Source organism: Solea senegalensis, unplaced genomic scaffold (genome assembly GCF_019176455.1).
Source record: "Solea senegalensis isolate Sse05_10M unplaced genomic scaffold, IFAPA_SoseM_1 scf7180000015924, whole genome shotgun sequence".
Taxonomy (NCBI): domain Eukaryota; kingdom Metazoa; phylum Chordata; class Actinopteri; order Pleuronectiformes; family Soleidae; genus Solea; species Solea senegalensis.
Window position 1 is genome coordinate 15663 of NW_025321510.1, and position 16953 is coordinate 32615.

Below are 16953 nucleotides of genomic sequence, written 5' to 3' on the forward strand. Positions count from 1 at the left end.
ATAATATAATATAATATAATATAATATAATTTAATATAATATAATATAATATAATTTTAGTTTATCAGGGTTTGTTTCTGATAGTTTTTTGTGTATTTCCTGTTTTTTTTGAGAGTCCTTTGTGTCCATAAAAACTGGATTTAACAAGCGATTTAAAATAATCCCCCCAAATCTGTGAGCCTTAACTTCACATATCACCCACCATTTACTGCTTTTTACGTCATAGATTAACGACCTGTTTTCCTAACAGGAAGCTGGATTATGTGTCTCTTTGTAAACCACTCACTCTCTCTGCACCAAAGGTTTACAGAGAAAAATCCACTGTTGACCCTGAAAGTGAACAAGGAGACGCCGACGATAACAGCACAGACGTCATACATGGAATATTCTGGTACTGACCCATATTTTACACATTGGACCTTTAACAAAATGTAATGTAATAATGTAATGTAATGTAATGTTAGACACTGTGATTTGACTGGAAAGTAAAGGTTGTTCCTTTTTGTAAACGTCTCACGCTCTCAAACCAAATCCCTTAGAGCAAATCTGTGATTTAACGTCACAGCACACAGGAGTTGTTGATCCACTGCTGCCTCCATCAGGAAGTTTGTATGTGTTATTTTGTGAGTTTGGTGTTTAAAATGCTTTGTTCAGATTTAAGACTGAATGATTTAATGAGTAAAACTTCAGCAGTAGACCAGCAGCTCCTGTGTCCCTGCCAGCTTAAATCGATGATTTTCTCTATGGACTTTGGTGTGGGGAAATGAGCGGTTTAACAAAGTGACACAAACTCCACGGTTCCTGTTGTTAAAGGCTTAAGTTAACAAATCACTCACACTCATTCACCACTTTCCTACTCTACTTCATAGATTAACAGGCATTTTTCTCCCAACAGGAAGCTGGATTATGTGTAAACCACTCACTCACTCACTCACTCGCTCTGCACCAAAAGTTTACAGAGGAAAAAAAAATCAACCGGTGACCCTGAAAGTGAACAAGGAGACGACGACGACAGCACAGACGTCTGGAGATTGAACATTCGTGGTCTGACTCTGTCTGACTGTGGTCAGTATGGCCTTGTAGCACACACACACACGCGCACACGCACACACACACACAGCTGTTTGCCGTAACGATGAGTGATGTACTGTTCGTCTGCTGTCCTCCATCGATACAGTGGACATGACAAAGCACTGCAGCCGACTCCATTTACACACACACACACACACACACACACACACACAGAGCCGGTTCAATCTTGAGGTCGTGATGATGAATTATGAAATGTGGAAAGTGGATTTTTCAGCGTGACCTTGGACGTTTACACTCGGTGTGTGAGCTCATCGTCAGCTGACGTCCTCACTGTGTTCACTCTGTAAACACAGGATTCAAGTGTTCACACCGTGCACACACTCATACACTGAGACCACGTGAACATTTTAGTCCACTTTCTTAAGACAGACCGGTTTCAAGGGGATATTTAACGTTTTACAAAAAAAAGAAGTCTAGTTGTATATGATGTACTGACATATAGAAGGAGCTGACTTTGCTGTGAGCGCCCCCTGTGCTCCCTCATGGCATCAAACACAGCAAACCTATTCTATGCAAAGGAAACAACACATTTTAGACACTTAAAGGTACAGTGTGTAAGATTTGGCCACATTTATTGATGAAGTTCCACACTGCAGCTGATACGATACGATACGATACGATACGATACGATACGATACGCTAAGATACGATACGCTAAGCTAAGATAAGATACGATACGGTAAGATATCAAAAGATATAATATGCTAAGCCAAGCTAAGCTACGGTACGATAAGAAAAGATACAATACTATAACAAAAGGTACAATACGATAAGAAAAGATACGATAAGATAATAAAAAGATACAATAAGAAAATATACAATAAGATAAGATAATAAAAAGATACAATAAGATAAGAAAATATACGATAACAAAAGAAACAATATAATACGACAAGATACAATTGTAAGACATTTAGGTGCCATTGGTGCCACATATTTTTCATGCAAATTTAAATTCATCACAAAAATGTACTCATATTGATATTTAATATTATTTATAGTATGTGAATCCTATTTTCAGAGCAGTTTAAGTGATGGGGAGGGTTTGTTTGTATCTGTGTGTGTGTGTGTGTGTAATTTCACGCTCCCCTGATCGTCCAGCACCAGCCCTCCACTCAAACACCTATTGATTATGAATTGACTCCGTCTTGAGTCGTGAACTCGGCTGATTGGTTTCATATCAGCGTTCACTTGAAAATCTGATTAACTTGATTCACGGGTTCATTTTTATTTGAGAACTCATGGACTGAGCAACAACCAGAGACTCAAGTGAGGCTATTGCAGACATGTTTCAGAATTCCCTTAAATAGCCATCAGGGGGCGACCCCACAGGTTTATATGTGAAAATGACCCAACTTTGTACGTGGTTTATGACTTCGGTGAACATTTCCCTAAAGGAGTTTCAGGTGTTCTTCAATAGAACATGGTGTTCATTTTGTGAATTACAAGACAGGGGGTGATTTGGGGATGGGCTAAGCTGTGATTGACAGCTTCCAATTGGTGTATCGCATTCACCTAAAATCAATTTTAATAGGGCTCTGTTTTTACGAGATTTTTTATTTTCGTGGTCTGTTTTTACAAGATTTTTTATTTTTGTAGGCTTTACGAGATTTTCTTCAGGATCTGTTTTTACAAGATTTTTTATTTTTGTAGTCTTTACGAGATTTTTTTCAGGATCTGTTTTTACAAGATTTTTTTTTACCCGGGGTCTGTTTTTACGAGATTTTTTATTTTCGTGGTCTGTTTTTACAAGAATTTTTTTTACCCAGGGTCTGTTTTTAAGAATTTTTTATTCCCATGGTCTGTTTTTACAAGTTTTTTTTTTGTGGTCTGTTTTTACAAGATTTTTTTTTTTCAGGGTCTATTTTTATAACATTTTTTCTCCCCATGGTGTTTTTATGCAAGTTTTTTTTCATGGTCTGCTATTATGAAAAAAAAATTTTTTTACTCAATTTTTGTTTTAAAGATTCATTTTTCGTGGTCTGTTTTCCTCAGATTTTTTTTCGGGTCTGTTTTAACGATATTTTTTTTTGTGTATTTTTTTTTCAGGATCTGTTTTTAGGAGTTTTTTTTTAAAAAAACAGATCCAGGAAAAAATCTTCTAAAAACAGAGCCTTTTAAAAAAATTTTTTAGGTGAATGCCGTACACTTCTCAGCCAAACAAAAAGTCTGTGTCAGCAGTAAAGCGTCACCCTATTTAAGTTCAGCCCGAAAAATATTTCAAAATAACTGAGACTGTCCTTATTTTAAACCAGCAGCTGCAACATGGCCCACTTAAAAACACAGCTGAGGGACGACACAGATGTGTGTGTGTGGCAGCGAGAGACATTCGATTTAAAGCTATATACGTTCAAAAGTACTGTGTGTCTCAGACCAGTAGAAAGGTCATTGTTGAAATGCCAGCAGTGTCTGTGGGTGTGTGTGTGTGTGTGTGTGTGTGTGACATCTTCACACAGCCTCTTGTTGTCTTGTCTATTTGTGTTTTGGTACAAACATGTGTGCAGAATGACTGACATTAAAGAAACCTTCAGCAGCAGCAGAGAATGTCACTCTGTTGATCCGTATCAACAGAGGAGAGGGGAAGGTGCCAATTTTGAATCCTCGTATAATGTATATAATCTATAGATCAGAGTCTGGAGCTGCTTCAAATGCTGCTTATGGCTTTAAATCTAACAAAAAATACAAACAAACAGCATTTTCCACCTGGAAAGTGAAGTTTGTAGCCTGCTCTCTCTCGCACACCAAAGTCCATGGAGAAAATCATCGTTTTTAGCTTGCGGAGGACGGAGCAGCTGCTGGTCTACTGCTGCCTCGTGTGGTAGGACTGTGTCATTAAGGTAAATCCAAACAAACAATTTCAAACACAGAAGTCACAAAATAACACATTTGAACTTAGTGATGGACGCAGCAGTGGATCATCTACTCCCATTTGCTGTGATGTAAAATCGCTGATTTTCTCTATGGAGTTCGGTGTGGGAGCATGAGCGGCTCATAAAGTGTCACAAGCTTAATTTTTACAGTCATTTAAGTCACAGACAAAAACCCCTCGTCTGACCCACCTATCGTTTGAATTTATTTTTTACAGTAATAAGTGAAACATACAGGAAGACTGATGATGGGAAATACTGAAGTAACTCCTTAGAGGTTCATACATTTCTGCTGTAACTTCAGTAAAACACTGGTTATTTGGATGCTGCGTCGTTTCCAGGGCAACACCAGGATACAGTTATTCTGTCACTGTGTCATTCTACCGTCATCCACACGCACACGGTTCCTCATCTAAGCTCTTAACCTCTTATACTTTTATTTCTACTCACGTCAAGTCTGCTTCAAAAACCTTTGCAACAATGCGTCAAATTCCTCTGTAAGTATTTTACAGTGAAGACAAACTCCACCACTGTTTTACACTCTTGAATTTTACACTGCAGATTAAAAAATTGTTTACGTTTTTTGGCAACAGGAAGTTCACAGACGTCACCAGGCTCCTGTTGGACGACACCAGCTGTCTGTAAATCATTTAGAAAGAAGACTCACAACCATTAACTCCTCAGTAACAACGTGTATTGTCATTATTATAAATCAAGCTAATTTTCCCATAAATTACAAAATAAAAACACAATTCTTCTTACAACTGGTGGACTCGCCCCCTGGTGGCTATACAATATACTTTAACTTCCTGTTCAGCTTCAGGAGGATCCTGGAAGACGATGTCCTTTTTATTTTTAATAATATTTATATATGTGGTCTCTGTGATTACCGCGGTACAAGAGCCTCGTGAGAGTGAGTGAGTGAGGAGGGAAGGAGGGAGTGTAGAACTTTCCCACAGGCAAAACTATCACTCTATTTACTGTTATACATGATAGACATTATGATTAATGTAACCTCCAGTCTGTGTGTACGGAGCATGTGCTGCTCTTAATCAAAGGACAGTTGTCATCAAAGCTTTGCTATCAAAGCTCTTTTGTTAGATGTTAACCTTCATAGTTGTCTCTAACTAAACTAAACTAATTATCAGAGTTTATCTCTAACTAAACTAAACTAATTATCAGAGTTTACAACCTAACTACACAGTGTGTCCCGCTGTACTTGTTCTGGTTGTTTATTGAGCCGAAAGGATCAGTTTAGTAAAAATCTGGACACTGAGGATACAGATGAGGATACAGATGAGGATACAGATGAGGATATAGATGAAGACCAGGAACCGCATCCCCCTCTCTTCTCATCTGATCCTTCATATCCCCAGAGAAACCTCCAGGATCACACGCCTCCTCCTCCTCCTCCTCACTCCTCCCGCGGATAATGCACGTCCGCGCGTCACATTCCTGCGTCATTTCTTTCGCGGCCGCGTCCCAAACCCTCCCTCTCCTCCTCCCCCGCTCGCGCTGAGGTTGTAAAATCTCGCCACTGCTCCTCACGTGACCTCCACCGCCGTCATGACCTCTGTGATTAATAAACCCGCGGCCGCCGCGTCCTTTACGGCCTGTTTATGTTTATGCGACTCTGCCGCTGCCGCGCTGACGCCGCCTCCGCGCAGCTGATGAATCTGGACGCTACGTCCGCGCGCAGCACTGCGACTGCGCTTCCCCCCCGCTATGCGTAAAACGCGCGCGTCGTTTCCGCCTTCGCTTTGCCGCTGATGCGGCCCTTCGCCATCTCCTCGTCCCTCTCCTCCTCCTCCTCGGTACCGGCCGCTCACCGACCCCTCAGCCGTCGCTGCCGCTCACGCACAGGGGCAGCAGGATGGTGCGCATCGCCAGCGCGCTGGGGCTCGTCATGTTCAGCGTGGCGCTGCTCATCCTGTCGCTCATCAGCTACGTGTCCATCAAGAAGGACTTCCTGCTCAGCTCCCCCAGATACGGACCTAATGGAGGACCCAGGATGTACATGTTCCACGCGGGGTTCCGGTGAGTCCAGGCCCGGATCAGCTCAGTGTTTTACTTCCATTACATCCTGTCATTCATGGTGCATAAGCTCTGTATGTTCCTGAGGCGTCAGTGTCTGCTGCTGTGGTGCATTTAAAGATCTAGTATGTAACATTTGTGCTGTTTTTTTTTTGGGACTGAATTTAATAATCCATCCATTTCTATATTTATATAACTGTGTTAATGCTTTAAGATAAAAAATGGCAGCGGTCGCAACAAATGGGAATTTTTTTCAAATTGTGCCACCTAAGCTTTTTCTTTTTTTAACCCTTCTGTTTCCATTACGTACGTCTCATTACCGTAACTCCTGGACCGTTTGTGATATCTAGGAAATTCAAAAACTGTGGACTGGCGATCTGTCCAGGATGTGACCCCGCCTTTTGCCCTATGTCAGCTGAGATTGGCACAGCACCCCGTGTGGCCCAAGACAGGATATCGGAAAGCAGAGACGTATAGCTCTGCACCCATATTCTTGTCATTACGGTAGAACATCAGGACTTACACAGAACGACAGTCCAGTCACAGAGGAGATTCACCAGAGTGTCACACGTTCGTGACGACGCCAGATATGGAAAGTAAAAGTATGTGTGTGATGCAAAAAAAGGCGAATAACATTACATGTGGTGTGACGGCAGCAACGGATCAACCCGGCATTCACACCAGAAGCACCAGAAACTGGGAATGACGCATCTCAGGCTAATTGTTGTTAGCAGCACCAGTCAATAACAGTGCTCTTTGCAGTATTTTGGGAACACAAACAGCGTAGCACCATGTGTACTATGTAAAAAAGACAGAAGTGAAACTAACAGTAAAAGTAGCAGAGTGGCAGCCATCTTGGAATCATCAAGTCAGGGTTTGTCACTGTGTTTTGGAAAATGAAGGAGTGATGGAATCCTCAGTTCTTTTACAATCTGAGGTCTGAACATTAGCTGCCACTTTGTCTTGTACCTATATGATTTGGTTTCCAAATTAGTGACGAGTTGTTGTCATGTCAAAGCCAGTTTGAGTCTTCCTCTCATCTGTCAAAATATCCAGTTTTTTAGCCGATAAAGCAGCACATTGAGCTTAAACACACATTTAATGACATGCCATGTTTTTCTTTTATACTTTAGCAGCTTCTGAGTTAGCGTAGGTTGAGTTAGCCAGCTTGAGTCCAACTCTGGTCGCATATCTGGGGTTTATTAGTCCAACTTAGCTACTACTAAGACATTTTAAAGGCTGTTTTGACGTGTTCTTAAAATATCGTAGACTTAAACTGACACAGATGTCCTGAGGTGAGCTTTAATGAAATCAGATTTTCTGCTGATGATCTAATTACCTGACGTGAATAAACATCAGGTCACATTATCAGCAGCAGCAGCAGCAGCTCTCCTCCTCCTCCTCCTCCTCCTCCTCCTCCAGACGAGGCACTAATGCGTTTCTTTGGCTGATTGTTGTCCTGATTAAACTGGTTTGAATATTCTAGCCTACATGAGAGTGTGTGTATCAGGCTGAAGGAAAACAGGGCATCTGTCACTTAATCCCTCAGCTGTGAACTAGATCAGCTCATTCACTCACAGCGACTCTCTCTCTCTCTCTCTCTCTCTCCACTTCCTCTCTTCATAGCCAAGTATTTCATTCTAAATATAAGGTATTTTAATGACCTAAAATAACCTCTGTTTTTTTTTTTTTACAAATCTGCACAAAAGTTAGTCAAACTAAAGTTGGGAAGTTGATATCGGAATGAATGAAGTGTCCTAGACTTATATTTTCTTGATTGTCCATCAGGGGGCGACTCCACATTTATGTTTACAGAAAGTTTACAGAAAGTCTAAGTTAATCATTATTTTCAGATCTTCTTCAAAACAGAATGATGCCCCTTTAGTAAAGTAAGGTTGGATTTAGAGTCAAGTAGACAGTAAATTGATTGACCGTCAACCAGGTGTCTAGTAGTTGGTTGTGCTGTGGACGAGCGCTCAATCAGGCTCCACCCCCTGCTCTTTAAACACGGTTACTTCATTGGACCAAAATTGGTCAAAAGTGGAGGTTTTACAACAGGACTTTACAAACCTGCGAGTGACTTTACCATTTGTTGTTTTCTGTAGAACAGGGACGTCAAACACAGCGACAGCTGTGTCCAAAATTAAAATCGAGGGCCATACGAGGTCAAGTAATATACAAACCATGCGTCATGTTAAGATATATTAGTAAAAGCAAAGGATACTTTTTTCATGTTATTCTGTGGAATAACCTCAGACGAGGCTAAATATCAACAATGGACGACTGTTTCAAATTTCTATACACATCAGTTAGTGTACTCACAAAAGAACGGTAAATATTGTTGAAACTTGTGAATGATTTTTCCATTGAACTCAGCAGTATACCAGTGACTTGAGGTACAAAAAAGCTCTAGATGATCACAGGTTTAAGGGATCGTTAAAACTTCAGAAAACACAAACTATCCCTTTAATATGTCTCGCTGTGTACCAGGAACACTTGGAGGTCAGAAATCAGAAATTTCCACTTCTGACATTGAACAGAAATGCAGCATAAATCTCAGTTGTCCAGCGCGTGTGTGCAGGTCTGGAGGTCGACGCTAAAACAGCGACGATCTGATGAAGGTCCTCGAGGCCACTGAGATGCCTCTGGCTCTGATTTACAGCACCAGAGCCACGTTCATTTTCCTGCCGCCAGTTATCATCGTCCCCGCCTCGCTTCTCTGTCACCACAGGCCAAGGTTAGGCTCACAGTGAGTTAGATGTAGAGGAGAGCAGCATCTCCATGAGAAAACAAAACAAGTTGCTCAAGTTTGATGCAGAGTTGTTGGAGAGTCTCATCCTCAGGAGCGTGGGTCTGCGGCTCAGTCAGTGGACGCATGGTCCGTCTGCACTTCAACATGTCACCACAGAGCAAATATTTCAAATGGACACGCCATTTTGTGTCCTCAGGGATCACACTTTCAGAGACACGATCATGTTCACACTCGTCTACACTCGGCCACTTCCTGTTTCGTGGCAAAACGGTGGCTACATTCAAAATGGCTGACTTCCTGTTGGGTCAAGTTCATGTTTGTTGACGTGTTCAGGGTCAGTCTCTTGTGTCAATCTGTTATTGGCAGATCAGTCAATGTATCTTGATAACTTTTTTTATCTTTAATGTGTCTTGTACAAAATGACTAACTTCCTGTTGAGTTGATGCCGTGGTCCCAATCGACTTAGTTTCAGCAAAGTCCTCCCTGTTTTCACCTTTTGGGGTGCAACTGAGCAACTTTACAATTCTTTCACAACTCACCAATGTTTAATACCTGCGGTGCTTTGGGGCGTTCTACTTTTGCTGTCTCTTGAATGTCATTTTTAAGGTAAGTGATAAAGTTGATAAAGAGAGTGAGTGTATTTTTTTGTTTCTTGCTCCTCGTCGACGCTGCAGCGAGAGGCCGCCTCGCAAACCAGACCTGAGGTGAATACAGCGTGCTAACGTTTTACAGCCGCACTGCATTTTTTCTATCTATCTATCTATCTATCTATCTATCTGTCTATCTGTCTATCTGTCTATCTATCTATCTTGCCAGCGATCTAGCTTGCTAGCCATCTTGCTAGTAGCAAGGATAGCTTGATACTCAGCCAGCTAGCTGAAAAATTACCTTCCCACACAACGTCTACTGTTTCTCAGTTACTCGTTGTAAAGAACTTAGTTTCTGAACCAAAAATCAGGTTACTTGTCCAAAGTGTTTCAACCCTCTGTGGAGTTTTTTTGGGGGTAAAGAAAAAAAATGAGGTTGATGTTAACCATTTCCTGTTTATGACTGTGGTGTTAGATGTAGAAATGATGGCGCCAAATCAAGGATAATTAAAAAAAATTGTCAAAAGTCAAATTTAAAAATGAAAGGTCTGAAACTATACACACTATAAAAGTATTTTTAAAAAGTTCATGTTTTTTTATGTAATTGGTGTCAGGTGTGATGTAAAACTGTGCTAATGATTTAACTTTCTCGACGCGCGGTCTGTCTGCTGCTCGGTGGACATTTTGTCCACGTTGTACGAAAGCGTACTGAAATACTTGAAAACAGAGATGACTGTTGAGTTGTGTGGGAAGAGAAATTTTGGGAGACGGCGTTGCTTCAGCAGAAAACAGATGAAGCTAATTCACTGTTTGGTTCTGGTTATTTTAATCATGTTGTCTGATCAGACAGGTTCCAAAAATGTCAAATTCAAATCAAAACAGTCAAATAATTACACAAATCTTCATCTTTGACACAGTGTATTAATTTTAGCGATGACTTCAAGTGGTGCGGTGTGTTCATGTGCGATGACTGCACGTAATTCAACATTTTTAACGTATAAATCAGTTCAGTCCTTGGTGAGCAACAACTTTTACGCTCAAATCCAGTGATTTGTGTTCAACCTGTCTGATCATGTGACATTCAAAGGAGAAACGCTCCAGCAGAGCTGAATAAGATGCTTGTTCTAAAGGGAAAACTTCTGCCTGTTTGGAACACGACTTACGCATTGTTTTGATCTTTTCCCGGAGCTACAACGCCGAGAAGCTGTTCACAAGAAAAACAATGTGCTAATAAAAATCCTGCTTCTACTGCACGCTCTACGCAGACTCTGCATAAGAACCGCTCATGGAAACTTCTTCAAAAAAACCTTGAGCTCCTGTTGTTTTTTTTTTATGTTTTTCTCCTGTGTGTAGCTCCCAGCTGGCGATGAAATATCTGGATCCGGCGTTTTCGTCTCTGACCAACTCTCTCAGCGAGGACCTGCTGAACTCGTCCAGATGGACGTACAACAGCACTGGGTTTACACAGCAGAAGTAGGTCCCACCCACGCACACACACACACACACACACACACACACACACACACACAGATTCTTTACCATCATCGCAACATCTACTACTACTGTAAATTTACAATAAATCCCTCTTCTCACACTTCAACACCCTCATATCCATTGGTTACCACTTAGGGTGCCTGACAATGAGCTAAGGATTTAAATTAATGTATTTTTCCAATTTTATATATGTATGTAACATGTATTTTTTATGTGATTACTCAGTAAATATTACCCTATTTTGTTTCTTTATTTTAACATTTTAAGATAGTAAGGCGTGGTTTATTTTGAAATAATTGGCTCAATTGTCATTTTATGAATTACAGACATTATCGATACTGAATCTTGCCGTGTACGGACACTCGGAGTCACGCATAACATGATTGCAGACTTAAAGTATGTCTAAGATATAAGAGTATATTTAGACGGACTTTTCCAACTGTAGAGTGAAGTACGTAACTTGCTCACTCTCCCACACCAAACTCCATAGAGAAAATCAGCAATTTTACCATCACCGCATACAGGAGATGTCGATCCACTTCTGCCTCCATGTGTCCCTCGGAGCTAAAATCACTGATTTTCTCAATGGAGTTTGGTCTGATCTAAGTCAAGTCAAAACTATCGACAAAAACTAGTTACTATTGAGTTCATCTCTGCCTTGAACTCCTTGAGTTCCTTCCTTGAATCCAAACAATGTATTTGTGGACGTTTATGCCAAGAATGCAGTGACGAATATATAATAATATAATATTTTTTTCTGTTTTGCAGACAAGAGATCTCTCAATACATCGACATCCCCCACAACTTCACACTGACGCGGGACGCGGTCAGGATCGGACAGCTGATGCATTACGACTACTCCAGCCACAAGTACGTCTTCTCCATTGGCGAGAACTTCCGCTCGCTGCTCCCCGACGCCTCGCCCATCCTCAACAAACACTACAACGTCTGCGCCGTGGTTGGCAACAGCGGCATCCTCACCGGCTCGCGCTGCGGACCGCAGATTGAGAAGTTCGACTTTGTCTTCCGCTGCAACTTCGCCCCAACCGAGCTCTTCAAGAAGGATGTCGGGCGGCGGACCAACATGACGACCTTTAACCCCAGCATCCTGGAGAAATACTACAACAATTTGCTGACTGTGCAGGACAGGAACAACTTCTTTCTGAGCCTGAAGAAACTGGACGGCGCCATCCTGTGGATCCCAGCGTTTTTCTTCCACACGTCGGCCACGGTGACGAGGACACTGGTCGACTTTTTTGTGGAGCATCGAGGTCAGCTGAAGGTCCAGCTGGCCTGGCCTGGAAACATCATGCAGTACATCAACAAGTAAGAAACACCAAGAAATACTCGGAAAATCAACATCATTTTAACTCTATATTATCTTCAGAATGTGTTTATTGATTAAACTCACCGTTAAACAGCCTTTTCCAACAGGACATTTCGGGTTTGTGTCAACGTTCAACGTTTTTAGCTCACAGGGAGCCACAAGCTGCCTCATTTGGTCACTTTGGTGAATCTGAACGAACCATTTCAAACACTGAAGTCACAAAAGGAGGCAGAAGTGGATCGACAGTGTATGTGAGCTGTGGTGCAAAATCAGAGGTTCACAAAGTGACACAGACTTCAGTTTCCTCTTGGACAACAGTGGGTGATGGTGTGAAAAAGTGGCAAATCTTAAGACAGTATATGCATAAGTTGAAGTATTCTGTATAAAAACATACCTTTAGTACCTCGTAAAAACACACAAAAACTCAGGAGCAAGTTTTTCTGAGTTTTTATGTGTTCATTTAATGTTAATTTGACTCTACCCACTGAAACTACTATTAGTTAACCTCAGAACTTCCTGTCTTGATGAATTCAAAATAAAAGCCTGAAAATAAAGGTTTTCCTTCTCTAATACTGGAACACTTTTGTTTTATCAAGTAAAAACAACCAGACTTTATGTTTTTACCACATTAACCACCAGTAGATGTTACTTTAATAATGAGCACACGTGTATTTTGGTTTTTCACATTAAAACGATTATATTTTATGTTCACATCCAGTTTATTCCTATACATCGTTCATCAAAACCCCAACACTAAGCCGTTGCCGGATGAAATGACTTCAGTACGCTAAATAAATATATGAAATAATGCAGTCACTGGGGAGTCCTGCGCCGCAGCATCACAGAGGGGGAACCTCTCCAAACCTCGCCTCTAACAAAAGTGTCTCCATGAATCGCGGAGGAGCTGAAATCTGTCTGAGCAGCTTAAACGCGGCTAATTCTTCCAGAGCAGGTAGATTTAATGGGATTGTTGGAGATTAAGCTACTGTACGAGGTGTGTCTACAACACTAAGCACCAAAACTTAAATCCCCCCCTACACACACACACGCAGTCACAACCCTGCACCATGCCTTTCACTAAATGCCTCTTTCTTTTTAATCCGGCTTTGGGGTTTAAATCCTCTCTGTGACATATAGAGATCACGGTTCTGTACAATACGGGTGCATGACGTCAGCGCGGTTCCAGAAAACCCTGCAAACACGAGTGGACACAGAAATAATAATAGAATAATAGCTTTATCTCACTGTTGGACAGACTTTTCCCACTGGAAACTAAAATGTGTGTTGGCTTGTTTCGTCATTCACGCTCCCACACCAAAGTCCGTGGAGAAAATCAGTGAATGTACATCACAGCTCACGGGTAGCTGCAGATCCACTGCTGTCCACTGCTGCCTCTGTCACTTCAACGTTTAACGTCAGATATCCTGTTTTCAGAAATTCTGCGTTTGGATTTAACTAAGCGCAGCAGACCAGCAGCTCCTGTGTCCCTGTGACCTAAAAACACAGATTTTCTCTATGGAGTTTGGCGAGGGATTTAGAAAATGACACAAACGTCAGTTTATCCCTTAAAAATAAAAATAAGATCATAAACTAAGCAGTCTAGAATTAAATACATTTTTATTTGCACACACACCTGTTAGTAAATTTAACCAATATTACACACCAGTAGTGAACCAAGCAGAACTTATCTAGACCCTGACCTGTCCTTGTATTTGAACCAGCAACCCTCTGGTTACAGGCCCATTTCCCTTCCTCTTGAGCATGTGCTGCCCTCTATTGTCATTGAAAAGTTAAGGGTTCTTTCTCTGGTTCATTTCACTCCACAGTTACTGGAAAACCAAGCAGTTGTCGCCGAAGCGCCTCAGCACCGGGATCCTGATGTACACGCTGGCGTCGTCCATGTGCGACCAGATCCACCTGTACGGCTTCTGGCCGTTCGGCTGGGACCCCAACACGGGCAAGGAGCTGCCGTACCACTACTACGACAAGAAGGGCACCAAGTTCACCACCAAGTGGCAGGAGTCGCATCAGCTGCCCGCCGAGTTCAAACTCCTCTACAAGATGCACACGGAGGGACTGCTGAAGCTCAGCCTGTCCCACTGCACTTAGGGCTAACGTGGCGGCGTCTGCGGCTTCAGGCTCCGCCCCCCTCGCAACACTTCCTCTCACCAGGGCTGTCAAAGGGACACGAAACTCAAAGGCTGGGTTTGTCAAACTCAAAATCGTAGACTCGTAGCCTCAAAGGAAACACACACTCTGACACTTGAGAAGAAACTGTTTGTACAAAACTGTGAAATCCTTTGAGAAACGATGGACAGTTTTGTTTTCTACTGCCCGAGAATCTGACGCTGTGAAGAACTTCTGTCTGCAGCTGAACGCACGTTCGCCAACGTTTCCATCACGGACCCATTTTTTTTCCATTGTTGATTCTGTGAAGATTTTCCACGTGGTAAATATTGTCTCATATCGTGGATCATATTCTGGTTATTTTGCTAATCAGCACTGAAGCAATGCGCTGTTCTCGATATGACGCGTTAGCGTTAGTTACAGTCCGATCAACCTTTGTGTAAGTGTCACTTTAACGCTTTGACGGTGGCCATGTCTTTTTCCCATGCTGGCGTGTCTGTCACAGAAAGGGTTGCTAATGTTGCTAAAGCTGTGGCGCGCCAAGTTTACGTACAAAGTCAATTCACAGACGATGCGTTGCGCACGTCAGAATCTCGTCCATCGCGCCTGACGCTCGAGTTGAATGATTTTGCGTACTTGCCCGCAGGAGGAAACGGCCGTGTCCGACATATCTCAGACGCCGTACTGTTAAAACTCAAACGCGTGCACAATTAAGCGTGATATGATAAGCTAAGCTAACCTATAGCACCTGTGCTCAAATATTAGCATAATGTATGACGACGGAAAAAAATGTGTTATCTCTGCCACAAGCAGCGTAAGCAACAGCGCCACCACGTTCAAAGTGGTCGACCAGTGTACGTGTCTGCGATCTCTGAGCCCTACAGATAACGTCCAGCAAAGAATTAGCCTCCTGCGGGGAAACAGCCAATCTTTAAGAACAACCGGCAACGAATAAAGCCCGCTTCTAGTTTGTTTTACACACGTGTGAGATGTGAAAATTATTTTTGGAAATTACAATCGATGACCACTTTTTCTTTTTACAGTGAGCTAGTTTTTGGCTAATCTTTATCAAAAGCTAGCTGCGTATAAATGAATATATAACAAAAGGCTGGCAGTTGAAGGATGATTGTTAAAAAATGGAAAACTTACAACCTTCATCTACAGATTCTGCAACACATGATGTTCCTCTCTCGCGGACGTAAGGGTGATGATAAAAATGTCGTTGGATTTAATCAGAAACACTTGGATTTTTCCTCATAGCATCACAAGAATGTCCTCATAGTACCACAGAAGTTTGCATCAAACGTCTTCTGATGTTTGGTCTCCAACAGTTGGTCTACTGCTGCTTGGAGAACTGCTAAAAAATTTTCCACACCCCCTGCTGGTGTTAACTCAAATACTTACGCTATCGAAAAACACAATGTGGGAGAAAAGTACGTTCCTCACAAAACCTTTTTGAAAAACAGGGTCGCACAATAGTCATGGATTGGTTCTTGACTGACACTGTCCACTTACTGTTTCTGCGGAAAATCTGCTTTTTAAACCACGCCAAACCAGCGTTTAAGAGGGCACAACCCTAATGCAACCTTGGAAAAAATGATGATGTCATAGCCCCGCCCCCTCTCAGTTCTACATTCACAGTCACCATCTCTGTTGCCGTCGTCTTCCTCTTTTTGTGTTTGGAGTTCGTACACAGAGCGGAAGCCTTGCGCGAATGCTCTTCACGTTCTTCTTCTCCAGTCTTTGCGGTATTTCTCTGGCAGCAGTGTCACAGCGCCACCTACAGGCCTGGTGTGAATACTACAGTATTTAGAGTGGTTTTGGGAGGTTCCGTGTGTATGTGTAGACATTTCTCGAAACAATAGCGTGTTTAGGTGAAGACTTTTTAGTTAAGAGATTAAAAATCGTACTTTTTGTCTTTGTTTTTCTCGGAACGACAGATGACCTGCGTTGGTTGTCTTCCTCGTGACAGAGGCCTGTGCTCATGGGCTCGGGTCTGATCCTGCTAATTTGATCTCAGGACGGTAACAACGTGACCAGGAGTGAAAACACACTTTTATACATGTACAGTACATTTTGAATTAAGGTAACTGGTGGATGCTGCTGTTAAATTAATATAGACTAACCATAGATGCAAATTTATTTTGTTTGACATGTTCAGTTCCTTTGATTTTATATATATATGTATGTATATATATATATATATATATATATATACACAGTATATTATTTATAGTATATACTATATATTATATACAGTAAGTTAAAATAAGTAACGCTGACATATCACCTGATAAAAATCAACATTACTATCATTTGATTTGATAATAACTTTGCTTTCATGTATGCCTGCTCCAGCTGTTGTTTCTTCTTCTCCAGGTTTTCTTCTCCTTTAAATTGACAGTTTAGGTTTTTCAGTGCTGACTGTGCTGAGCGCCCCCCTGTGACCCCCTTGTAACAAAAGGCTCACGTGATTTAATCTTTGTCTACGACATTTTAAGAACACAGTCACCACTTAATCTCACTGTTGGACGTCATGTTTTGACTAGAAATGGAAGTTTTGTTAAATGCTCATGTTCCTGTACCAAAGCCCATAGAGAAAATCAGCGTTTTTAGCTCGCAGTGACGCAGGAGCTGCAGGTCTACTGCTGCCATGTTTGGTAAATTCGGGTC

At 41.8% G+C, this 16953-nt stretch overlaps 1 protein-coding gene across 1 annotated transcript; it reads left to right on the forward strand.

Annotated features, from left to right (window-relative positions):
- Positions 1 to 5355: 5355 nt before the first annotated feature.
- Positions 5356 to 16454, forward strand: LOC122762661 (sia-alpha-2,3-Gal-beta-1,4-GlcNAc-R:alpha 2,8-sialyltransferase-like). Its single transcript, XM_044017853.1, has 4 exons — positions 5356 to 5996; positions 10686 to 10805; positions 11595 to 12152; positions 13980 to 16454. The coding sequence occupies exons 1-4, from the start codon at positions 5833 to 5835 to the stop codon at positions 14260 to 14262; spliced, it is 1125 nt and encodes a 374-aa protein (XP_043873788.1). The 5' UTR covers positions 5356 to 5832; the 3' UTR covers positions 14263 to 16454.
- Positions 16455 to 16953: the final 499 nt, after the last annotated feature.

Bases quoted from the DNA above. Each gene is read 5' to 3' on its own strand.
- LOC122762661 (XM_044017853.1), top strand. From the start codon at position 5,833: ATGGTGCGCATCGCCAGCGCGCTGGGGCTCGTCATGTTCAGCGTGGCG. The intron at 5,997-10,685 runs GTGAGTCCAGGC...TCCTGTGTGTAG, and splicing joins ATGTTCCACGCGGGGTTCCG to CTCCCAGCTGGCGATGAAAT. The intron at 12,153-13,979 runs GTAAGAAACACC...TTCACTCCACAG, and splicing joins ATCATGCAGTACATCAACAA to TTACTGGAAAACCAAGCAGT.